Source organism: Theropithecus gelada, chromosome 19 (genome assembly GCF_003255815.1).
Source record: "Theropithecus gelada isolate Dixy chromosome 19, Tgel_1.0, whole genome shotgun sequence".
Taxonomy (NCBI): Eukaryota; Metazoa; Chordata; class Mammalia; order Primates; family Cercopithecidae; genus Theropithecus; species Theropithecus gelada.
The window spans coordinates 34,719,862-34,740,979 of NC_037687.1; the positions used below are offsets into that span (position 1 = coordinate 34,719,862).

General features: G+C 46.7%; 1 protein-coding gene across 5 annotated transcripts; it reads right to left on the reverse strand.

Moving 5' to 3' along the window:
* Positions 1 to 8,845: 8,845 nt before the first annotated feature.
* On the reverse strand, positions 8,846 to 17,517 carry ZNF417 (zinc finger protein 417). 5 transcript variants are annotated; one of them, XM_025366538.1, is made up of 4 exons: positions 17,254 to 17,488; positions 16,437 to 16,537; positions 12,513 to 12,642; positions 8,846 to 10,509 (listed from the first exon to the last, which is right to left on the reverse strand). In XM_025366538.1, exons 3-4 carry the CDS (start codon positions 12,544 to 12,546, stop codon positions 8,942 to 8,944), a joined length of 1,602 nt encoding a protein of 533 aa, XP_025222323.1. In that variant the 5' UTR covers positions 12,547 to 12,642; positions 16,437 to 16,537; positions 17,254 to 17,488; the 3' UTR covers positions 8,846 to 8,941. The 5 variants fall into 5 exon arrangements, with proteins under 5 accessions (XP_025222323.1, XP_025222324.1, XP_025222321.1 ...); XM_025366539.1 differs by having other exon boundaries at positions 12,513 to 12,639; positions 17,254 to 17,470; XM_025366536.1 differs by lacking the exon at positions 16,437 to 16,537 and having other exon boundaries at positions 17,254 to 17,494.
* Between the last annotated feature and the right edge of the window lie 3,601 nt (positions 17,518 to 21,118).

The window sequence follows — 21,118 nt, forward strand, 5'->3', positions numbered from 1 at the left end:
TTTTTTGAGACGGAGTCTCACTGTGTCTCCCAGGCTGGAGTGCAGTGGCGTGATCTCGGCTCACTGCAAGCTCCGCCCCCCGGGTTCACGCCATTCTCCCGCCTCAGCCTCCCAAGTAGCTGGGACTACAGGCGCCCGCTACCACGCCGGGCTAGTTTTTTTTGTATTTTTAGTAGACATGGGGTTTCACCATGTTAGCCAGGATAGTCTCGATCTCCTGACCTTGTGATCCACCCGCCTCGGCCTCCCAAAGTGCTGGGATTACAGGCTTGAGCCACCGCGCCCGGCCGGAGCTCGGCTCTTGAGACTGAAGTCTCACCGATGCCTCTGGCCGAATAAACCCCTTCCTTCTGTAACTCGGTGTCTGAGGAGTTTTGTCTGCCTCTCGTCCTGCTACAATACAGGCCATAAAGACGTTGCTGATAAAACAGGTTGAAGTAAAGAAGCCGGCTAAAACCCACCAAAACCAAGATGGCGATGAGAGTGACCTCTGGTCGTCCTCGCTGCAACACTCCCACCAGCGCCATGACAGTTTACAAATGCCTTGGCAACATCAGGAAGTTACCCTATATGGTCTAAAAAAAGGAGGCATGAATAATCCACCCTTTGTTTAGTATATAATCAAGAAATAACCATAAAAATGGGCAACCAGGCCAGGCGTGGTGGCTCACCCCTGTAATCTCAGCACGTTGGGAGGCCGAGGCGGGAAGATCATGAGGTCAGGAGATAGAGACCATCCTGGCTAACAGGGTGAAACCCAATCTCTACTAAAAATACAAAAAAAAAATTATCCGGGCTTGGTGTCACAGAACAAAACGACGTCTCAAAACAAAACAAAACAAAAGGCAACCAGCAGCCCTCTGGGCTGTTCTGTCTACGGAATAGCCATTCTTTTATTCCTTTGCTTTCTTTTCTTTTTTTTGAGCAGGAGTTTCACTCTGTCACCCAGGCTGGAGTGCAATGGCATGATCTCAGCTCACTGCAAACTCCACCTCCCAGGTTCAAGCAATTCTCCTGCCCTCAGCATCCTGAGTACCTGGGACTACAGGTGCGCACCACCATGCCAGGCTAATTTTTCTATTTTTAGTATAAACAGGATTTCACCATGTTGGCCAGGCCAGTCTCAAACTCCTGACCTTGTGATCTGCCCACCTCAGCCTCCCAAAGTGTTGGGATTACAGGTGTGAGCCACTGCACCCAGCCCAAACCAATGCATTTCTTTAATGTATTGCTGTTTCATGCCTCCTTAAAATGTATAAAACCAAGCTGCGCCCCGACCACCTTGGGCATATGTTCTCAGGACCTCTTGAGGGGTGTGTCACAGGCCATGGTCACTCATATTTGGCTCAGAATAAATCTCTTCAAATAGTCTACAGAATTTGACTCTTTTCATTGACACTGAAGAAGCCCCCAACCCAGAGGAAAATCATCCGCGTGCACCAACTGGCGGACTTTGAGTGGGTGGAGTGCATATACCCAGATAAAGAATGGGATTGGTGGCCGGGCGCGGTGGCTCAAGCCTGTAATCCCAGCACTTTGGGAGGCCGAGGCGGGTGGATCACGAGGTCAGGAGATCGAGACCATCCTGGCTAACATGGTGAAACCCCGTTTCTACTAAAAATACAAAAAACTAGCCGGGCGTGGTGGCGGGCGCCTGTAGTCCCAGCTACTCAGAGGCTGAGGCGGGAGAATGGCAGTGAGCCGAGATCGCGCCACTGCACTCCAGCCTGGGCGACAGAGCAAGACTCCGTCTCAAAAAAAAAAAAAAAAAAAAAAGAATGGGATTGGTTTAGAGGCCCAACTTAGGGGAGTTAGAGTCTCTCCTGGTTAAAGGCTCCTCTCAATAAAAGGCAAGGACACTTGACCAAACTTTGGTTCAATGCCCAACTTAGGAAGGTTAGAAGGTTAGATTACTTCCTAAGAGTTAGGGGGTTAGAGGCCCCTCTCAGTAAAGTCCCTCTTGGCTAGGAATGGGTTTGGCACAATGGGATGTTAACTGGTGTTCTCTGGAATAATCTGCCTTGCTGATGGCTATGGGTGACAGGACTAGGAATGTACAGGATCATGGGACATGGGGAGCTTTTTCCTCCCCAAAAGGGAAAACTTGAGAGCTGATGGAACTGCTGGAAAAGATCCCTTTACTACTGACAAGTGGCCACTTGAACTTGTCAGTGTCACTGCAATGGCGGGGGGGGGGGGTCTTCCCTGGCCTCTCTAAGCTCCTGGCCTTCCCCACCCTGCCACAGGCAATGTTTTGTTTTTGTTTTTTTAGAGTCTCGCTCTGTCACCCAGAGTGCAGTGGTGCGATCTGGACTCACTGCAAGCTCCTCCTCCTGGGTTCACACCATTCTCCTGCCTCAGCCTCCCCAGTAGCTGGGACCACAGGTGCCCACCACCACGCCTGGTTAATTTTTTGTATTTTTAGTAGAGGCAGAGTTTCACTGTGTCAGGATGGTCTCGATCTCCTGACCTCGTGATTTGCCCGCCTCAGCCTTCCAAAGTGCTGGAATTACAGGCGTGAGCCACTGTGCCCGGCAGGCAATGTTTTTCTCTGTCTCCTTTCCCTTTCTTATATTTTCTGTTATTCAGGGTGACCATCTTGCCCAGAGACCAAATTGAAACTCCTGGTCAGAGGTTAAAGATGATGGTGCCCAACCAGGGTAAGTTTGACCCTTGCCTGTTGGATATTCCAGTCAAAGCAGAGTGGCTAATGTGTATGTTTTGTCACACGTATTTTGCTCTGGCCAGAATGGAAAAAGATAGTTTAGCTCTGTGTTGCGGATTGGCCCCCAGGGCTGTGGTGCAGCCAGCTGGGTCACTAGAGTCTCTCAGAGAAAGGGAAACCAGAAGCCTGGAATGCTGGAATGCCAGCAAAAGGGTAAGAATTTCTTTTTTTTTTTTTTTTGAGACAGAGTCTCACACTGTTGCCCAAGCTGGAGTGCAGTGGCATGATCTCGGCTCACTGCAACCTCCACCTCCTGGAGTCAAATGATTCTCCTACCTCAGCCTCCTGGGATTACATGCTTGCACCACCATGCCTAGCTAATTTTTGTGTTTTTAGTACAGACGAGGTTTCACCATATTGGCCAGGCTGGTCTCCAACTCTTGACTTCAGGTGATCTGTCCTCCTGGGCCTCCCAAAGTACTGGGATTACAAGTGTGAGCCACCAGGCCCAGCAACAATTTCTTACCAGTCAGTTGGCTGGGTGTGGTGGCTCACACCTGTAATCCCAGCACTTTGGGAGGCAGAGGCAGGGGCAGGTGGATCACATGAGGTCAGGAGTTCGACAACAGCTTGGCCAACATGGTGAAACAACATCTCTACTAAAAATACAAAAAATTAGTCATTGCCAGGCGCGGGGGCTCACAGCTGTAATCCCAGCACTTTGCGAGGCCGAGGTGGGCAGATCACTTGAGGCCAGAAGTTTGAGACCAGCCTGGTCAACATGGTAAAACCCCATCTCCACTAAAAATTGAAAAAATTAGCCGGTGTGGTGGCGCATGCATGTAATCCCAGCTATTCCCGAGGCTGAGGCAGGAGAATCGCTGGAACCTGGGAGGTTGCAGTGAGCCGAGATTTCACCATTGCACTCCAGCCTGGAAAATAAGAATGAAACTCTGTCTCACACTTGATCTTAGCCAAAAGGCCGAGAAGCGTTGAACCAAAGCCACTGCGCCCAGCTGGGAAAGTTCTTTACAGATTTATAGTTCTTCTTTATATATTCTTTCTTACTAAGTGTTGAAAAGATAACTATAATCATCTAAAGAGGATTAATTCATCACTTAGGGAAAGTAGAGGTTAGCAAGAGGAAGTTACTTCTCTTAGAGTATGTGATTCAAAGGAAAAAATGTCCTACATCAAATATACACAGACTGGCTGAACATTTCTAGGTACATGTTGATTTATAAGCCACTGTAAGATTCAACACAATGAGGAAATTGCTGGTGTAATAAAAATAACAAACATTAGATTGATGAAGCATAATAAAAGAATTTCAAACAGGAAAGATGTATGAATCTTTCATATAAAAAAATTTCAACATATATTTAAGTTGCATACAAGCAGTAAGATTTAACTTCATAAGAGAATTAAGAAAAGTTGTATTAATTCAAGAGCCTGCAGAGACTAAAATTGCTTAGTACTGAAAGTTTTGCCTATATAAACTGTAGTTTGTGAAGAAAATGAAGTTTATTTTATTTTATTTTGAGGCAGGGTCTCGCTCTGTTGCCCAGGCTGGAGTGCAGTGGTACCATCTTGGCTGATTGCAACCTCCATTTCCGAGGAACACTCTTTCATTCCCCCGGTTATAAAGGTTTTGTGGAAACATAATTGGGTGTAATAAAATAAAAATTTACACCACAAGAGACAGACACATACTCTTCAGTGTGTATGGTCATAATTTGTTTGAACAAGCCCTTATAAACTTCTAGGTATCATTGAAACTTCTATGTTGATTAGGAATCATCAAAGATCTTTCCAGTAAGGAGGATGAAAAATATTACTGAGAATGAAGTATCACTATTTCATATATGTGCCTATATGCACTTATATAACATGCTGTAATACAAGGTGACATTTAGGGGTTGAGACTGTTAACATCTGTTTGTACCTTGCTATTTGTAACTTACAATCTTTTATTCACGTTTCTCAAGTGCCATGCCTTTAGGTGCCTAAACATCATGCTATCATATAACTTTTAGGGATAAGCCAGTGTAGTGGCTGACGTCTGTAATCCCAGCACTTTGGGAGGCCGGGGGGCAGATCATGAGGTCAGGAGTTTGACACCAGCCTATCCAGCATAGTGAAACCTCATCTCTACCAAAAATACAAAAATTAGTTGGACATGGTGGCGGGCACCTGTAGGAGAAAAAAAAAAAAAAAAGAACTTTTAGGGATAATATCTGAGCCCATATAACTTGCTGTTATAAAAGGTAACATTTAGGGATTGAGGTTTCTTTTTTTTTTTTTGAGACGGAGTCTCACTCTGTCGCCAGGCTGGAGTGCAGTGGTGCAATCTCGGCTCACTGCAACCTCTGCCTCCTGGGTATAACGAATTCTCCTGCCTCAGCCTCCCAAGTAGCTGGGACTATAGGCACCCATCACTATGCTTGGGTAATTTTTGTATTTTTAGTAGAGACAGGGTTTCACCATATTGGCCAGCGTGGTCTTGAATTCCTGACCTTGTAATCCGCCCACCTCAGCCTCCCAAAGTGCTGGAAATACAGGCCTGAGCCACCCCACCTAGCCGAGATTCTTCATATACCTGATTATCTTGCCATTTCTAACTTATAAACTTTATCCACATTTCTTAACCTTTTGTTTCACTAAATGGGAGAGGAAGTTTTAACTCTTATATCCACGAAGCACCTTAGTAAGATAACAGAGATTCCATTTGCAAATTATGCTCCCCCCAAAAAACACACATATCTAAAAAATGTTATAAAGACACGAAGTGTCCACTCAATAACTTTGATTCAAACTGTCCTCATGTTCTTCACTTCACAAAGATAAAGCTCTTACAATGGACTTTGTGAGGTTCCATGTGTTTGGTCAGCCACGAAAGGAAGAATAATTCAGAGTGAGAGGAAACAGAGATTCTAGGCAGCCCTCAGGGAAGTTGAGGAGGTGGGAACCTGCCTCTGGGTCCCTCAGAATGTCCCATCTCCCTGTCAGTATCGGTGTCCCAGATAATCTTCTGATTGGGACATTTCCCTGGGAACAGTGGTTACTTGCCAAATTCACATTCACTGTCAAAATTCTGGCTGTGGTGTCAACATTCATGCAAGTGGGGAAATGGGCATGTGACCCCTGAGAAAAGATTCTGGATTCCATAATCTCACCTTGCCGGGAAACTACTGTTTCAGCAGAAAGTACAATTATAGTGTCTGCATAGGAACTGGAGATTATCTCTGGAAAAGAGCTTGGAGTGAGGAAATTAGTTAATAATGTGGATGAACTACCCATGGAGAATGACATAAGTAGCTAGAAGACAAAAGCCTCAGAACACATAAACCTCAATGGGTATTGAGTAGAGGACTCGGAGCTCTGAGATAATTGGAGCCCATGGCTATCCTAGAACTTGGATAACATAAAGTTCTTGTTTCTACAAAGTGTGTATCCTTTCCGTATGTGAGAACTCTGAGGAAATACAAACTTGGAACAAAAGAAAGAGTAAGGTAATCTTAGAAAGATGTTGAATAGAAAGAAAGCTACAGTGGCATCTTAACTGTTTCACTGCCTGGCAATCTATATGTATTGTCACTTTGGGATACTTATGATTCCACATGAAGTGGATAAGCAGCTCATCACTCTTGTGGTACTGAAAAACAAGTATTCAGCCAGGCACAGAGGTTCACACCTGTAATCCCAACACTTTGGGAGGCCGAGGAGGGTGAATCACTTGAGCTCAGAAGTTAGAGACCAGCCTGGGTAACGTGAAACACCATCTCTACTAAAAAAAAAAAAAAAATAGGCAGGGTGTGGTGACTCACGCCTGTAATCCCAGCACTTTGGGAGGCCAAGGCATGCAGATCACGAGGTCAGATCAAGACCATCCTGGCTAACATGGTGAAACCCCGTGTCTACTAAAAATGCAAAAAAAATTAGTTGGGTGTGGTGGCGGGTGCCTGTAGTCCCAGCTACTCAGGAGGCTGAGGCAGGAGAATGGAGTGAACCCAGGAGGTGGAGCTTGCAGTGAGACGAGATCGCGTCACTGGACTTCAGCCTGGGCAACAGAGTGAGACTCTGTCTAAAATAAATAAATAAATAAATAAATAAATAAATAAATAAATAAATAAATAAAATTAGCCAGGTGTAGTGGCGCACGCCTGTAGTCCCAGCTACTCAGGAGGAGGCTGAGGCAGAATCGCTTGAACCCAGGAGGTGGAGGCTGCAGTGAGCCGAGATCATGCCACTTCACTGTAGCTTAGGAGACAGAGCTAGACTCCATCTCAAAAAAAAAGAAAACCAAATATTCCTTGCAGTAAAGTGACATCACTGAAGAATGAATGAAGTCCAACATGTTTTTATTTCATTATTTTTAAATATCTTAATGAAATGGGAAATAGATAAAATTCATTTAAAAAAACAAACAGATAAAATTCATTTTAAAAAACAAACCTACAGGTGTGAGGCTAGGCAGGGTGCCTCACACCTATAGACCAAACACTTTTGGAGGCCGAGGCAAGTGGATCACCTGAGCCCAGGAGTTTGACATCAGACTGGGCAACAAGGTAAAACCCTCTCTACAGAAAATACAAAAACTATCCAGGTGGGGTGGTACACGCCTGTATTTCCAGCTACTCTGGAGGCTGAGGTGGGCAGAGTGCTTGAGCCCAGGAAGCAGAGGTTGCAACGAGCTGAAATTGTGCCACTGCACTATGTCTTGAGACCTTGTCTCAAAAAAAACCAAAAAGATATGCAAAACATATAAAACTGTTGACTCAAAAAGCTATAACTACTTATTAAAATAATGAACAATTTCAAAGGCTAACCATACTTCCTCTTGGTAAGATAGAAGAAGTTCTTGGACACTGATGGTAGATACATAAACAAGAGCAAAAATTTTAATCTTAGGTCATAGTTTGGCGTTGCTAAAAAAGTTGTACATTAGGCCAAGCACGGTAGCTCATGCCTGGGAAGCCGAGGCAGGCAGATCACTTGAGGTCAGGAGTTCATAACCAGCCTGGCCAGCGTGGTGAAACCCCATCTCTACTGAAAATACAATTATCCAGGAATGGTGGTGCACACCTGTAATCCCAGCTACTCGGGAGGCTGAGGCAGGAGAATCCCTTGAACTCGGGAGGCGGAGGTTACAGTGAGCTGAAATCGTGTCACTGCGCTCCAGCCTGGGTGACCTGGGTGACTGAGCAAGACTCCATCTAAGAAGGAAGTTATACGTTAACCTATCATGTGACTCAGGCACTGCACACCACCATATTAACATACTGAAACATATCTATATGAACTGTATTCAAACGTAGCAGTTTTATTTATAATAAAAACAAGAAACAACTGAAATACACTTCAACAGGTGAATGATATACAGTAAGTTTTCACAGCATATCACTCTTTTTTCTTTTTTCAGAGAGGACGTCTGGCTATGTTGCTCAGGCTGGTCTCAAACTCCTGGCCTCGAGTGATCCACCTTGTCCTCCCAAAGCATCAAGTATACAAGCATGAGCCACCATGCCTGGGTGAGCATATCATATTCTTTTTTAATTTTTTTATTTTTTTGAGACGGAGTCTCGCTCTGTCGCCCAGGCTGGAGTGCAGTGGCTGGATCTCAGCTCACTGCAAGCTCCGCCTCCCGGGCTTACGCCATTCTCCTGCCTCAGCCTCCCGAGTAGCTGGGACTACAGGCGCCTGCCACCTCGCCCGGCTAGTTTTTGTATTTTTTTTAGTAGAAACGGGGTTTCACCATGTTAGCCAGGATGGTCTCGATCTCCTGACCTCGTGATCCACCCGTCTCAGCCTCCCAAAGTGCGTATCATATTCTAATATAAAAATAATGAAGGCCAGGTGCAGAGGCTCATGCCTGTAATCTCAGCACTTTGGGAGGCCAAGGTGGGTGGATCACTTGAGGTCAGGAGTTCAAGACCAGCCTGGCCAACATGCTAAAACCCCGTCTCCACTAAAAATACAAAAATTAGCCTGGCGTGGTGGTGTGTACCCACAATCTCAGCTCCTTGGGAGGCTGAGGTAGGAGAATTGCTTGAACCTGGGAGGCCCAAGTTGCAGTGAGCCAAGATGGCACCACTGCACTCCAGCCTGGGTGACAGAATGCGACTCGGTCTCAATGCAAAGTCTCTTAAGACCAAGGAGAGCAGATATTCTGATGTTTCCCACATCGACAGCACTCAAGTCCTTTCCCCAGTATGAACTCTCCTGTGTTTAATGAGACTGGATGTTTCAGCAAAGGATTTCCCACATGCACTGTACTCATAAGGCCCTTCTCCTGTGTGAACTCTGATGATGAAGGAGGGTAGAGCTTCGCTGAAATCTTTTTCCACATTTGGTGCATTCATAAGGCCTTTCTCCAGTGTGAATTCTCCTGTGTTTAATGAGACTGGAACATTCAGCAAAGGATTTTCCACATTCACTGCACTTATAAGGCTTTTGTCCAGAATGAACTCTTTTATGAACATGAAGCGCAGAGCTGGAAAGAAATGATTTCCCACATTCACTGCATTCATATGGCCTTTCTCCAGTGTGAATCCTCTGATGTATAGTCACGCTGTGCTTATTGCCAAATAATTTCCCACATACCTCACACTCATATGGCCTTTCTCCAGTGTGAACTCTCTCATGAACAAGAAGATGATACTTCCTGTTAAATAATTTCCCACATTCCCTACAATTGTAAGGTCTTTCCCCAGTGTGAAGTCTCTGGTGTTCAGTGAGGTGGGATCTGTACCTAAATAATTTTCCACACTCCTTGCACTCATAAGGTCTTTCTCCAGTATGACCTCGCTGATGTTGAACGAGGTTGCCCTTTTGACCAAAAGATTTCCCACATTCTCCACATTTGTAAGGTCTTTCTCCAGTGTGAACACGCTGATGGTTAATAAAGCAGAACTTCTGGCGAAAAGATTTCCCACATTCCCCACAGTGATAAGCTGTCTCTCCAGTGTGACCTCGCTGATGTTGAATGAATTTACCCTTTTGACCAAAAGACTTCCCACATTCTCCACACTCATAAGGCCCTTCTCCAGTGTGAACATGCTGATGGTTAAGGCTGCCCTTCTGACTAAAAGATTTCTCACACTCCCCACAGGGAAAAGCTGTCTTTCCAGTGTGAACTCGCTGATGCTGAATGAGGCTGCTCTTTCTACTACAAGATTTCCCACACTCTCCACACTCATAAGGTCCTTTTCCAGTGTGATCTTGCTGATGATTACTGAAGCTGACATATCTGCTAAAGGATTTTCCACAATCACTGCATACATAACATCCATCTCTAGTGAAAAGTTTCTGGTGTGGAATAACTGAGTGTTTGGTGCTGAAGGCTTGTGTGCGTTTTCCACACCCGGAATTAGTTTTTCCCTCCTGAAAGGGTGGGCCGTGCTTAGTTTCACTGTCTGTGTTCTCTACAGGGTAAGCGGCTTCTTGTTGGCATAATCCTGAACTGGGCAGAACGTCCTCCCCAAACTCATGGAAGACAAACGGCTCCTGTGACACCCCGAGCTTACGTTTCTTTACAAACGATGCTTCTCTGACACTCTTTCTGCAGAATTTCTCTCCAATATGCTGCTTCTGGTGCTGATTCAGGTTTGCAGTGTCATCCAAGTTTTTTCCACATGCCCTACTCCTGTTCAGCTTCTGCTTCTGATGAGTTTTCTGGTGTTCAACAAAGTGCAAATCATCCCCCGAGATGAGGCCACACATTTCACAGGGGTGAGCCTTCTTAGGAGAAACAACTGCCCTAGGAGTCCTGTTCTGAGACTCTCTTTGTACAGAAATGCTCTGCTTAGACGGTGCCTCCTTATCTTTTGATCCACACCAACAATCTGAAAGAAAGAAAATGCTGGTCAAGTGCAAAGTACCTCTGACGGGAAGGCACAGCCCACCCACAAGTACGTCTCACAAATTGAGGAATTACTCTATAAAAATATTTCAGGAACAGAATGTTGGCTTCAGGATGAAGATGGGCCTGCTGGCTGGGTGCGGTGGCTCACGCCTGTAATCCCAGCACTTCGGGAGGCTCAGGTGGGTGGATCACCTGAGGTCAGAAGTTCGAGACCAGCGTGACCAACATGGTGAAACCCCATCTCTACTAAAAATACAAAAATTAGCTGGATATGGTCGTGGGCGCCTGTAATACCAGCTACTCGGGAGGCTGAGGCAGGAGAAACATTTGAACCCAGGAGGTGGAGTTTGCAGTGAGCCGTGATCACACCACTGCACTGTAGCCTGGATAACAGAGCGAGACTCCATCTCAAAAACAGTAATAATAAATTTAAAAAAAGAATGAGCTGCCCAGCATTATTGGACTATAAAGGTCACAGAATCCAGGAGGTCTCATGATGTAAAGAGCACAAGCATACATGCAACACAGGGAGCAGAGGCAGGGTCCATAGTTCCTTCCTCTAAACACAAGTTGTGCACAGAATCTTATCTCCTAATGACATGTGAGTGCTATGTAGAAGCATTACGGACTGGGTGTGGTGGCTCATGCCTGTAATCCCAGCACTTTGCGAGGCCAAGGTGGGCGGGTAACCTGAGGTCAGTAGTTCGAGACCAGCCTGGCTATCACGGTGAAACCCTGGGTCTACTAAAAATACAAAAAATTAGCTGCACGTGGTGGCGCAGACCTGTAATCCCAGCTACTCGGGAGGCTGACGCAGGAAAATCACTTCAACCTGGAAAGCAGAGGTTGCAGTGAGCCAAGATTGTGCCTTTGCACTCCAGCTTGGGCAACAAGAGTGAAACTCCATCTCAAAGAAAAAAAAAAAAATATATATATATATATATATATATATATATGCATATGTCAAGACCAAGAAAACATGAGTACAACACAGCAGAGGGTAGTCATGGATGGTTTAACAATGGGCATACACTTCCTAATACACAATTGATATACCAATATTGGTGACAACTGCAGATGAAAGCACAAGAAAAATGGGTGAGATGTGGAGTCCAGAGATGTGAATATTAGTCTTGGGGTGGATATCACAGTAGAAGTGGAAAGGTACAGAACTAACAAGTGTGAAACTCTCAACAATGGGAAGAAAAAGAAAAACAGTGTGTGCCTACTCATACTGCCACAAAAATACTCGGCAAATATAAATGGTTTCTGGTACCATTTAGATAAACCCCTGAAGTCATGCCCTCCCCCAGCATGGCACTCCTGAGGGACAGGCTCCCTTTGAGCCTATCATGATGAGCCTGAATTGAACCGCATCTTGTGAAACATTGAGGACTCTCCATCTCACCCCCGGTACACGGGACTGGATGATATAAGCATGAAGGGAGAGACAGCAGAGATGAACAGCCAACACTAGCTCAGCACAACTAAGCACCTGACAGCCCACAGTTTACTTAGAGTAAACTAAGTATTACAAGAGAATTCCTAAGCAGGGTCTTGCAAGAACAGTCTATGGTCTATGTAGGTAGTGACAATGTCAATGAAGGCAATTCTCAGCACAGGGAGGTAGGAAGAATTGTCAGATAGAGGAAAGAAGTGTTAGTAGAACCTGGGCACACAAGACCTACCGATTTGGACAGTCACCTGACAGCCAGAGAGCAAGCAAAGTGGATACATTAAGGTGCCTATAAGACTCCTGTCTCAGACTCCTTCCCTGGGAGCCTGGAGCACAGGATGTGTTGGAGCTGCTTAAGGAGAGGAAAAGGCAATACACACACCTTACTCCTACCAACCACACAACTCACACAGAGAAGTGTAGAAGGAACCCATGTCCAAGCTCCTTAAGTGAGAAAGACAGTCTTGTCAATGAAAAGGGGAACAGCAACACTAGCTCAGCTCACAGGGTGAGCGTGAGCAACTTACCCAGGGAGGATATAAGTGCCAGGTTCTCTAGCATCACATCACGGTACAAGCACCTCTGAACCTCACTAAGAAGACTCCATTCCTCCTGGGAAAATTTCACAGCCACATCTTCAAAGGTCACAGTGTCCTGCTATGATAGTGACAGATGAAACCACAAACAGCCCCTCTGCTGAGGTACCACAACCCACCTCGCCACACAGCCACCCTTGCCCATCCTCCTCCCAAGGTCCCCAACATAGAGCTGAAACTATGTCCATTGGTGCCTTTGTCTCTTCATGGGCCCACTGGTCAACTGCCATCAGCAATAAGAAGTAGGTGGACAAATAAGCATCCATGCTGAGGTCTGGAGATAAAAAGGTCCACCCCTTTCTGAATAGTGATATCCAAGCTCACATAAAGCCCAGGGCAGCTGCCTGAGCCCATCGGACAAACTCGCTCTCTAAATATACATCATTCTTTATACTGCACAGACACATGCCCACCGCCACGCCCACCTGAGTTTTCCCCACCATCAGCCTCTCTCTAGCATCCCCACAAATAGAAGTTTGTTTTTTGAGTGTTTTTTTTTTTCTTCTTTTTTTTGAGACATAGTCTACCTCTCTCACCCAGGCTGGAGTGCAATGGCACGATCTTGGCTCTCTGCAGCCTCCGCCTCCCGGGTTCAAGTGATTCTCGTGCCTCAGCCTCACAAGTAGCCAGGATTACAGCCATGTGCCACTATACCCGGCTAATTTTTGTATTTTTTTAGTAGAGACGGGGTTTCACCATGTTGGCCAGGCTGGTCTTGAAATCCTGGTCTCAACTGATCCACCCGCCGTGGCCTCCGAAAGTGAGGAGATTACAGGGGTGAGCCACCACACCCAGCCCCCACAAATAAACTTATTTCACAAAATGAAGAGGGTATAATGGCCCATGACTCCCTTGGGAATATGCAATGGTTTGTTTACATAACTCTGCTAGTAGGGATGGAATTGAAACCCACTACAAAGTGTAACAACCTGGAACCCTGCCTCATCGCCTTGATAAAAAGGGTTGTTAGGCTAGGATACATTATCCAAGAGAGCAGAGTGGGAATGAGATTTGTACTCACACCTTTTAAGGTTGTCCCACTATCACAAGGTGTCAAAGTGACACATCATATTGGGCCTTCAATTCTGGCCTTATACCAACATGTGGATAAGCATCCAGAGTATGCCTGACAAATACAAACAGGATCCAATATCAACACAGAATTTCCACGGTTTCCAAGAGTAGTGGTAATCCCAAATCATCCTGTGAATGTCTCCCTGAGTGACTCCATAGCCACACAGAACTGCATGTGGCTTCAGATATCCACGGCCCTATCCCACTTCTGTGCTGCACCAGCTGAGACCTCAGCTGTAGCAACCCTCCTCTGTCCACCTAATGCCGTGTAAAGCCCAGCCCCTGGATTTGTGAACCAAACCAAATCTACTATCACAGATGAGCATATTTTTCACTGCCCACATGCACCAGGCTGAATGAAACTCCCCAGGCACTCCCAAAGTCCTCTAAAAACGTTCGTGAGTCCAGACAGTGATAAATAGTTACAACTTTGGCACCGACTCAGGCCTAAGTGTCACGTTCCCTGAATTACTCCTATGCTTCTGCATACATCTATCTCTTGTCTGTTCTCCCCTTGGATGTCTATGTCCCCTTCCAAACTCTACTGTCTGATATGTCCTGCCATGATGGTCACTCACACCCTCTCAGGTGTTTAGGAAGCCCAATAACATCCCTCGGGGACGTAAGTAAGAGATCCACTCCTCAGCCTGTGATCACACCTTCCTGGCCCCTGAAAAGATTTACCACCATAATCGGAAGCATGTCCTCCTAAGTGGGACCCATAACTAACTTACCATAGTTCACCCATTAGCTTTCATATATCAGACATCTCCAGTATCAACACCCTCCCAGATACCGCATCCTGTATGTCTAGTTAACCATTTGATGCCACCACTTATTGGTCCCTGACTCTTCATTTGGTCAAATAACACTCTTGATATCCACAGTCAATATTATGTCAATACCAACTTCATGTCAGCTGATGGAGCGTCCATGGCTACAGCTGCTAAGATCAAAAACCTTGGGCTCATGCCCGATTCCTCTTTCATGCCCTTATCATCCACATTAGAAAACCTATTTGTCCGCCTGGCGTGATGGGTCATGTCTGTAATCCCAGCACTTTGGGAGGCTGAGGAGGGCAAATCACCTGAGATCAGGAGTTCGAGACCAGCCTGGCCAACATGATGAAACTCCGTCTCTACTAAAAATAGAAAAATTAGCCGAACGTGGTGGTAAATGCCTGTAATCCAAGCTACTTGGTAGGGTGAGGCAGGAGAATCACTTGAACCTGGGAGGCGGAGGTTGCAGTGAGCTGAGACCGTTCCACTGAACTCCAACCTGGACAACAGAGTGAAACTTGGTCTCAAAAAACAAACAAACAAAAAAACCTAGCGTCTCAGCTGGGCCCATTGACTCATGCCTATAATCCAAGCACTTTGGGAGGCCAAGGCGGGAGGATCACCTGAGATCAAGAGTTCGAGACCAGTCTGGCCAACACGGTGAAATCTCGTCTCTACTAAAAATACAAAAATTAGCGGGGTGCGGTGGCATGCACCTGTAATCTCAGCTACCTTGGAGGCTGAGGCAGGAGAATCGCTTGAACCCGGGAGGCGGAGGTTCCAGTGAGCCGAGATCACGCCATTGTACTCCAGCCTGGGTGACAAGATCGAAACTCCACATAAAGAAAAAAGAAGAGAAGAAAGAGGAGAAGGAAGGGAGGGAGGGAGGGAGGTAGGGAGGGAGGAAGGAAGGAAGGAAGGGAGGAAAGAAGGAGAAAACCTAGCTGTCTCTTTACAAAAAGTGAATCCTGAATCCAGACACATGTGATTTGCCACATATCTGATCCATTAACCCTCTCCTGGATTATGGCAGTAGCCTTATCTCTGACCTTTCTTCCTCTTCCCTCAACCCACAGTGTGTGCACCAAAGTCCAAGCAGATGAAGCCTATAGCCAGATACAACTGGGGTAATATCACCTCCTGACTTTGATCCGTTTTATCTCTAAGCATTTCACAACCTGGTGGCAACTCCTGGGTTAACCTTCCAAGGGTGTTTACATTGGTTGACAGAAATGAGAATACCTCCATATAATCTGCCATGGCCTTAGTATCCTGGGTTTAGAGATTCTCCAGGGTCCTCGGATCAAAGGACTGAAAAAAATGGCACTTCAGAGTCCCAGGACACCACAAGCTAGAGAACCTGTGGATGGGGTCAGGACCAATGAGGGAATGGAACACCCTCCACTTCCCTGTGTGGGTTCCCTAAGTGCTTCTGCAGCTAGGAGTGCCTGAGGGGACAGGCAGACATTACAAACATGTCACGGGATTTGATAAGCTCAGGCCTCCCCAAATGCTTTCTTGTAACTGGAGCCAGGTAACCCTAAGGCTGGTTGTCTGAGCTGCTTGTCTCAGTGCAAAATGTCATCTCTACCACCTATGTGGTCTACAAACAGGATTCAACCTCCCAAGGTCCCAAAGTCTTCATCCTCTCTCTCTACGTATGTTCTTCCTTTGAATGTCCTTTGAGAAACCTTAAAAGCCTGGATTTGGATCATGTCCCTCCTTTCTTCAAAACTCTCCATGGCTTCTAGCGTCCTCATGATGAATGCACAGCTCTCAGCCCATTTCCTCTTCCAGGAGGAGCTCCACCTCAGACTTTGTTCCCAACAGGCGCCTGTGGACCCACGTTCCATCCTCCCAGATCCGTCCAACTCCAGGCCATTGCCTGCACCCCTTCCTGTGCCTGCGCTCTCCCCGCCGCATCCCAGGGCTATCAGAAACAGGTGAAACTGGTTTTGCAAAATTATAACTGAGGAAATTATGACAGTGAAAGAAATCAGACCTAATTGACTCCATCTTGCACCCAACCTTTCAGCTGTCCTTGTTTATTCCTGGGCATAGGCTGAATTAACTTAGGGAAGGAATTCAGTTCATGGTTTCACTCTGAAACAAAACTGATAATAGCCCTTTCCTGAACAGACACACTTCTTGCCTGGAGATCAGCCTGCCTTTGCAGGACTAACAAATTAGCTACAAGATTAGAAATTACGATTTAGGGGTCATGCAGTTTCTTGACTCCAAGATTCTGAACATCCCCGAGGTGCTCTTGAAGATAACATCACTACTGTAAAAGCTAAGATCAGTGCTTGGGGAATTTTGCAGATCCTGCACTGGATGGATCAGCTGACAACACACAGACCGGTAATCTGGGTCAATCAGTTCTCCCATCCCACCCAGAACAGAAAACAGCATGAAAAACTCACATCAACCCCCTATGAATCCATCTCCAACCTGACCCATCAGCACTCCCCACTTCCCAAGCCATTACCCACCAAATTAATTTTGAAAACTCTGATCCCGGAATGCTTGGGGAGACTGATTTGAATAATAATAAAACTCCTGTCTCCCGAACAGCCAGACGACTCTGCATGAATTACTACTTCTTCACTGCAATTCCCCAGTCTTCATAAATCTGCTCTGTCTAGGCAGCTGGCAAGGTGAACCCACTGGACGGTTACACCGAGACCCCTCCTGCGAGCGCCTCAGTGTCCCTACGGCGGGTACCGGCTACAGACCCGTGAGCAGGAGCCGCTCCCTCGCTAGTTGAGGACCTGGGTGACGACGAGGTGACCTGAGGGCACAGAAGGCGCCACAATTACTTGAGTTTGGCGCCTCGGCACAGCCGCTGCCATCGGACTACTTGGGGAAGCACGGCCTGGGAGCAGTGGGCGCCGTCACAGGACTGCAGAGCCGCCTCTGGGCACCGAGGACGATTTCTCTCCACCTTCGGGGTTCAGTCACCGCGGTCTCACCCAGCACTCATGGTCCACAAACTGGGCAACACCACCCGCATCACCGATCAACACGGCCGCTACTAGAGAACCCGGGAGTCTCGGCCTTACGTTAGGTGCACACGTAGAAAAGACTTCTTTCCCAGTCCTCATTGGCTCTGACGCGCTGTCGTTTAACGCAGAGCTTTCTGGGTAACGTAGTTCCCCAGGTTCCAAGGCGCTAAAGAGGGTGATACCCAGAGGAGGGTCTGCAGGAGAAGCCCGCGGTCAGGTCTGGGGCTTTCCTTAAAAAGCGCACCCTTCTGGCAGGGCGCAGTGGCTCACGCCTGTAACCCCAGCACTTTGGGACGTAGAGGTGGACAGATCACGAGGTCAGGAGATCGAGACCATCCTGGCTAACATGGTGAAACCCCGTCTCTATTAAAAATACAAAAAAAAAGTTAGTTGGACGTGGTGGCGGGCACCTAGTCACAGCTACTGTGCAGGCTGAGGCTGAAGGAGAATGGCATGAACCTGGCAGGCGGAGCTTGCAGTGAGCTGAGATCACTTCACTGCACTCCAGTCTGGGTGACAGAGGGAGACGCTGTCTCAAAAAAAAAAAAAAAAGGCGCCTTTCTACGGCAGTGGACGGGTCTCACCTAGCCTTAGAAGCTGTATTCAGATTCCTGGAGACTAGTGTCTGTAACTAATCACTCAATAATTTGGGGAAAAAAACTATTTCAGATTTTGGGGAGCTCAAGCTAAAACTATTATTTAGGATTCTCCCAAAGGCTAAAAATCCAAATTACCATACCATTTGAAACAGTCGTTCAGTGGCAAAATACCTGCAAAATCCAAATCACCATACCATTTGAAACAGTCGTTCAGTCGCAAAATACCCGAACTGGAAGCAGAGGCTGATACACGTTATTGTGTTATAACGTTTCTGAAGGCCCTCAGAAGCATTAGAGTCCCTAAGGCAAATCACGGAAGGGAGAGATGTGCTTCCCTAAAGCAGGAGTGCGAAGTTGAATCTCTGTGATTCCTACAGGAAACAACTCTCCTGCTCATAGAATCTGTGAAAGGAAAATCTTGTGGCCTCAGAATTACTAACGGAAAAGTCAAGCTGGGAACTGCTCAGGGCAAACTTGCCCCATTCTATTCAAAGCCATCCCTCTCCTCACTGACACAGATGCATATCCTGACTGCTTCCTTTGGAAAGGCTTATCAGAAACTAAAAAGAATGCAACTGTTTGTCTCTCTACCTGTCTACCTGTTACCTGGAAGTCCCCGCCCTGCTTCGAGTTGTCCCCGCCTTTCTAGTCAGAACCAATGTACTTCTTACATATATTCACTGATGTCTCATGTCTCCCTAAAAGGTATAAAACCAACCTGTACCCCAAGCACCTTGGGCACATGTCGTCAGGACTTCCTGAGGCTGTGTCATGGGCATGCGTCCTCAACCTTGGCAAAATAAACTTTTTTTTTTTCTTGAGACAGTCTTGCTCTGTCACTCAGGCCGGAGGGCAGTGGTGCAATATCGGCTCACTGCAACCTCTGCCTTTTGGATTCAAGAAATTCTCCTGCCTCAGCCTCCTGAGTAGCTGGGAATACAGGTACGCGCCACCACGCCCGGCTAGTTTTTGTATTTTTAGTAGAGATGGGGTTTCACCATGTTGGTCAGGCTGGTCTCAAACTCCTGACCTTGTGATCCCCTCCGCCTCGGCCTCCCAAAGTGCTGGGATTACAGGCGTGAGCCACCGCGCCCAGCCAACTTTTTTTTTTGAGACGCAGTCTCGCTCTTTGGCCAGGTAGGAGTGCAGTGGCATGATCTCGGCTCACTGCAACCTCCGCCTCCAGGGTTCAAGTGATTCTCCTGCCTTAGCCTTCCGAGTAGCTGGGAGTACAGGCACGTGGCACCATGCCCAGCTAATTCTTGTACTTTTAGTAGAGACGGGGTTTCACCTTGTTGGCCAGGATGGTCTCGATCTCCTGACCTCTTGATCCGCCTGCCTTGCCCTCCAAAGTGTTGGGATTACAGGCGTGAGCCACCGCGCCCAGCCAACTTTTTTTTTTGAGACGCAGTCTCGCTCTTTGGCCAGGTAGGAGTGCAGTGGCATGATCTCGGCTCACTGCAACCTCCGCCTCCAGGGTTCAAGTGATTCTCCTGCCTTAGCCTTCCGAGTNCCCAGGCTGGAGTGCAGTGGCGCGATCTCGGCTCACTGCAAGCTCCGCCTCCCGGGTTCACGCCATTCTCCTGCCTCAGCCTCCTGAGTAGCTGGGACTACAGGCGCCCGCCACCGCGCCCAGCTAATTTTTTTGTATTTTTAGTAGAGACGGGGTTTCACCGTAGTCTCGATCTCCTGACCTTGTGATCCGCCCGCCTCGGCCTCCCAAAGTGCTGGGATTACAGGCGTGAGCCACCGCGCCCGGCCCAAAATAAACTTTTAAAATTAACTGAGACCTGCCTCAAATTTGGGGGGTTCACAAATCATTGTAGCATTCAATTAATTGAACAACACTTTTTCCCACTTAGTATCCTTTACTTGACATTCTTATAATTCAACTACTTTTAGTAATTTGACGTCTTTTTTTTTTTTTTGAGAGGGAGTCTCGCTCTGTCACCCAGGCTGGAGTGAAATGGCGCAATCTCGGCTCACTGCAACCTCCGCCTCCCGGGTTCACGCCATTCTCCTGCCTCAGCCTCCCGAGTAGCTGAGACTATAGGCGCTCACTACCACGCCCGGCTAATGTTTTGTATTTTCAGTAGGGACGGGGTTTCACTGTGTTAGCCAGGATGGTCTCGATCTCCTGACCTCGTGATTCACCCACCTCGGCCTCCCAAAGTGTGGGGATTACAGGCGTGAGCCACCACATGACGTTAGTCTCATAAAGAATAATAACGCTGGGCACGGTGGCTCACGCCTGTAATCCCCACACTTTGGGAGGCCGAGGCAGGTGGATCACCAGGTCAGGAGATTCAGACCATCCTGGCTAACACGGTGAAACCCCGTCTCTACTAAAAATACAAAAAAAAAAAAAAAAAAATTAGCCAGGTGTGTTTGCATGCGCCTGTAATCCCAGCTACTCAGGAGGCAGAGACAGGAGAATCGCTTGAACCTGGGAGGCAGAGGTTGCTGTGAGCCGAGATCACGCCATTGCACTGCAGCCTGGCGACAGAGCGAAACTCTCTCTCTCAAACAAACAAAAAACAATAAAAGAAATGGTATCTTGGTAGTGGTGATGGCTACAGTCTGTAAAAAGTAAAGTAGAGGTTCCTCTTCAAAGACTTTCCTCCCCATCTAATTAGGAATAAATGGTAACTTCTTCTAGAAGCAAAATTTATTCAAAGACCTGTTTTAACATTCTTAGGTATCTGCTAGCTGTGATAAAAAAAAAAAAAAAATCTATGTACTTTATGTTCTTAGCTCCCACAATTTAGCCTAAGTATTTGCCCTGACATGCTTACACTGGTCCAAGAAAGCATTAAGTCATATCCTGTTCCTCTTCCTTATTTGAAAGTGTTTTTGCCTTTCTTAGCATTCCACAAGTTAATTCCTCCTTCGTTTTCCTCTGCCTTTGCCTCTTTTAAAAAAGTTCTACCTTGCTAGCCAATCAGGACAAATACAGAATGTGAATTTGTATTTAGTCAATGGAAACCAGACATAGCAATAAGGTGGACGCATCAGGTTATAAATGATCCTGTCTTCTTTGTTCGGTGTACTCTTTTTTTTTTTTTTTTTTTTTTTTTTTT